Source organism: Impatiens glandulifera, chromosome 7 (assembly GCF_907164915.1).
Source record: "Impatiens glandulifera chromosome 7, dImpGla2.1, whole genome shotgun sequence".
Classification (NCBI taxonomy): domain Eukaryota; kingdom Viridiplantae; phylum Streptophyta; class Magnoliopsida; order Ericales; family Balsaminaceae; genus Impatiens; species Impatiens glandulifera.
Genome location: NC_061868.1, coordinates 7,131,642 through 7,135,083, shown reverse-complemented (window position 1 = coordinate 7,135,083; position 3,442 = coordinate 7,131,642). Strand labels below are relative to the sequence as shown.

Below are 3,442 nucleotides of genomic sequence, written 5' to 3'. Positions count from 1 at the left end.
TAAATTGTTTTAGAAAAAAAAAACTTTGGAATCTTGTAGTAGGTCATGATGTCATGGTGGGGTTCTAATTAATTATATATGCTATCTTCCATTTTAAGTTGTTTGGTCATTTCATCAAATCAATTTGTATTTATTTTATTTAAAAGAAATATATGGTTATTTATTTTATTAATTAGTTATGTCGAAATCCATAGAATGTTCCCTTAACAGCTAACACATTAATAAATTTTAATTATTTTAAAATTGATTCAACCAAATGGAAATTGATCACTTGATTATAAACTACAAAATACATTTATTTATTACACAATAATATTTAACAGTAATATGATTTGATCAAAATTTAGAAAAAAAAAGACCAAAAGAAAAATCTCTATTCTGAATTAATACCGCATTCACAATTAATACAGTTATAACCAATTCATCCCGTCGAAATTAATGTTGTGTATTTTCCATGTCGGATCGAATCTTCTATTCATCATTCACTATCGGGGTTGCATCAATCGAGTAATTAGGTCAAATGATAACATGTCTGCATACCGGGCATGAACCCTGCCTTATCAACCACTGGTCTATGCATTGTAGATGAAACAAGTGCAAGCAGCTTGGCAATATCCTTGCAACATCTCCATCTTTTAGATTCTGCAAAAAATTTTTTTACATTAATGACATATTATTTGATTGTGATTTTTTATATGAGACATGATCACATTCTTTCAAATTTAGATATGATATATAGTCACAGACTCACAAGTGAAGTGACCCTACTATATTAAATTGGAGATGACCCATGTAACATTTTATTCAATTATCAAGCCCTTATATATATCAGCCCACAATATAGACCTAAATAAATTCAATGCTAAGGAAACACTAACCTAATAACCTTGAATATTATTTATTGCAAATCACAATTTATTATTGAAAAAAAATAGAAATTAAGGAAGAGATATATAGGTCACACACCTCTAAGCAAATAGAACAACATCCAACATTGTGACATGATATGGAAATATTAAATTGAGTGAGCTTCTCAATTGAATCCTTAGCCAATCCTTGTTTCCCGTTACTTATCTCGTACAACTCCGAACCATCAACACCATCACCATCACCGAGCATCCCCATTGAGTTAATCTGAAATACAATATGTCACAAATTATTAGGCCGTTTAGATTGATCGATTTAGCTTATTTAGAACTTTTTCAAGTCGTTGATCGAGACTCGTTTGATTCTTCTTAATAGTCCAAACTAGTTAATGTAGAAGCTTATTCGACATTCGAATTACCTGCCAATGATAAGCTTTTAACACTGCAGGAGTCACCCATTCGACGAAAACTTTTCCATCCAAAATACTATGTAGCAAGGCAACCTGCTAAATTATATGAAATTTGATTAATATCTTGATCTCATTTATAAAAAAAGAAGACTAATTTAAGTTTGGATCTATTTTAGGTCAAGTTATATAGTAAATTCATTGCATGCATGCATGAGTACTACTAAACTTAACAACATAACCCAAAATCATCAAGTTATATTAATAATTTTTTATTAATGTTTTAATTAGGAAGTTAACATAACCCAAAATCATCAATTTTTTTTTTAATTTTTTTATTTTTACATTTAAGGCGTTTTAAGGGTGAATGATTACAACATGAATCGGATTCATTATCAATGTACCTTAGAGAATGACTCGCCGTTTTGAATCAACTCCATCAATTCGATGGCTGTGATTGCACCGGTAATAGCCCCAACTGCACCGCCATGTAAGAACCCAGTCTCAGTTGTCTGCCCTTTAATGGCTCCAACTACTGTTCCAACTATTGCCCCTCCTATATTAATTCAAATACCCATTTTGATGATCATTTCTTGAGAAATAGATAAAGGTGAACAATTAATTGGAATTGAAAATACATACCGATTGAGAAAGCAATGATGGAAAGGGAGTATGCAACTTTCTTGAAGACAATGAACAAGAGAGTTTGAGTTTGTTTGCACCATTGTATGACCTTAAAAATGGCTGTGTCTGATGAAAACCACCATTTTGCCATGATTAGAACTAGGAAAACAACTTATAATACTTTCACAGATAAGATGAGATGAGATGATCCTGTTATTTATAATGAATCCGAAGGAAACGGGGGATTGTCAGTTTTGGACACTAGCTTGATATATATATAAATATAATATAACTACTCCAAATAATTTGACACAAATAAAAAATATATATATTTATATAGAGAGAGGTGGAAATTAGAAATTATTATGTAAGCTCCCAAAAGAGCTTTAATGGAGAAATAAATATATATAATAAAAATTAGACAACATTAAATTTGATGGATAGAACTTTGTAACTAACCAGGTACATGCATTGGTTGTCTAAAGAGGTCATTGTGTAGCTGAATTTTTTGAAAAAAATATTACTTTTTCTAGTCTTTCATTATTTTTTTACTAAAAAAGTGTCAAGAGTGAGAGATGGGTTTATGCTAAGAAAATTAGTACTTATCATGACATCATTTGTATAAAATTAATACAAAATTAAAAATTGTAAATGTCAAAATTGATGATGTCAAAAGAAATGTTGTTGGTTTAATGCTATGTACCCGTTCACCCACCAAATGCTAGGTAAGATCAACGATATAGTCTTAATTAACCATTTTTTTTTCTTTTTTTCCGGTGTTATTTACTATTTCATTAGTTGAGTTTTGAATTTTGTTTAAGTTGTAATTGAAATATTTATGATAAATTATGTTATAAATTGATATAAACTATTTCTTCGATCAAGTTGTAACATTCTATTGTGAATTTCACAAATAAATAAATCGATGAATCAAGTTTTATTATTTAAAATAAAAAAACTAAAAAATCGATATGATAAGAGTTTGGAGGCTTCTCCGTCTCTTAAAACTCAATATTATAAGAGTTTGGAGGTTTGATTTATCTGTTATAATTTACATCGTTATAAAGTTTGAGTACATATCTTCCGTGTTTTGATTTTTCTATTTTATTTGATTTTTCTCATAAACTAATGTATAGTTAATCACAACATTAATTTTTTTATTTTTTGAAATAATCTCTTATTAATAAGTGATTTTTTCAAAAGTCCAAATCAAAATATCTGTCATAAAAATAATTTCGGGTAATTCAAAACAAGTGTTCATTTCAATTTTTTGTTTATTGTTATAAAATTTAAGAAATTACATAGATAAATAAAATATGATTTAATAATATAATATATTTTCCACTTTTACTTTTGATTTGCTTTTTTTTTCTCTGTTTTCCAAAATGAAAAAGTAAATAAATTAATGAGGGATGTGCCCTTAAGTTTACCAATGGGGGTTCTGAAGAATTGACCTTTTCTGATCAACCCACTTATGAAATTAATTAACCATCTCGAATCATCCAAGTTTATCCTTATATCCACACTTGTCTATTTCTTTTATTT

The 3,442-nt window shown here is 28.5% G+C and overlaps 1 protein-coding gene across 1 annotated transcript; it reads right to left on the bottom strand.

Moving 5' to 3' along the window:
• Positions 1-481: 481 nt before the first annotated feature.
• Positions 482-2,048, bottom strand: LOC124946251 (NEP1-interacting protein 2). The gene is made up of 5 exons (XM_047486817.1): positions 1,916-2,048; positions 1,678-1,829; positions 1,286-1,369; positions 967-1,134; positions 482-642 (listed from the first exon to the last, which is right to left on the bottom strand). The coding sequence occupies exons 1-5, from the start codon at positions 2,046-2,048 to the stop codon at positions 517-519; spliced, it is 663 nt and encodes a 220-aa protein (XP_047342773.1). The 3' UTR covers positions 482-516.
• Positions 2,049-3,442: the final 1,394 nt, after the last annotated feature.

What these genes read in the sequence shown, in the direction of transcription:
- LOC124946251 (XM_047486817.1), bottom strand. Translation starts at nt 2,048, where the DNA reads ATGGCAAAATGGTGGTTTTCATCAGACACAGCCATTTTTAAGGTCATA. An exon ending in CATCATTGCTTTCTCAATCG is followed by an intron (nt 1,830 to 1,915) that starts GTATGTATTTTC and finishes GAATTAATATAG; the next exon opens with GAGGGGCAATAGTTGGAACA. An exon ending in TAAAAGCTTATCATTGGCAG is followed by an intron (nt 1,135 to 1,285) that starts GTAATTCGAATG and finishes ATTGTATTTCAG; the next exon opens with ATTAACTCAATGGGGATGCT.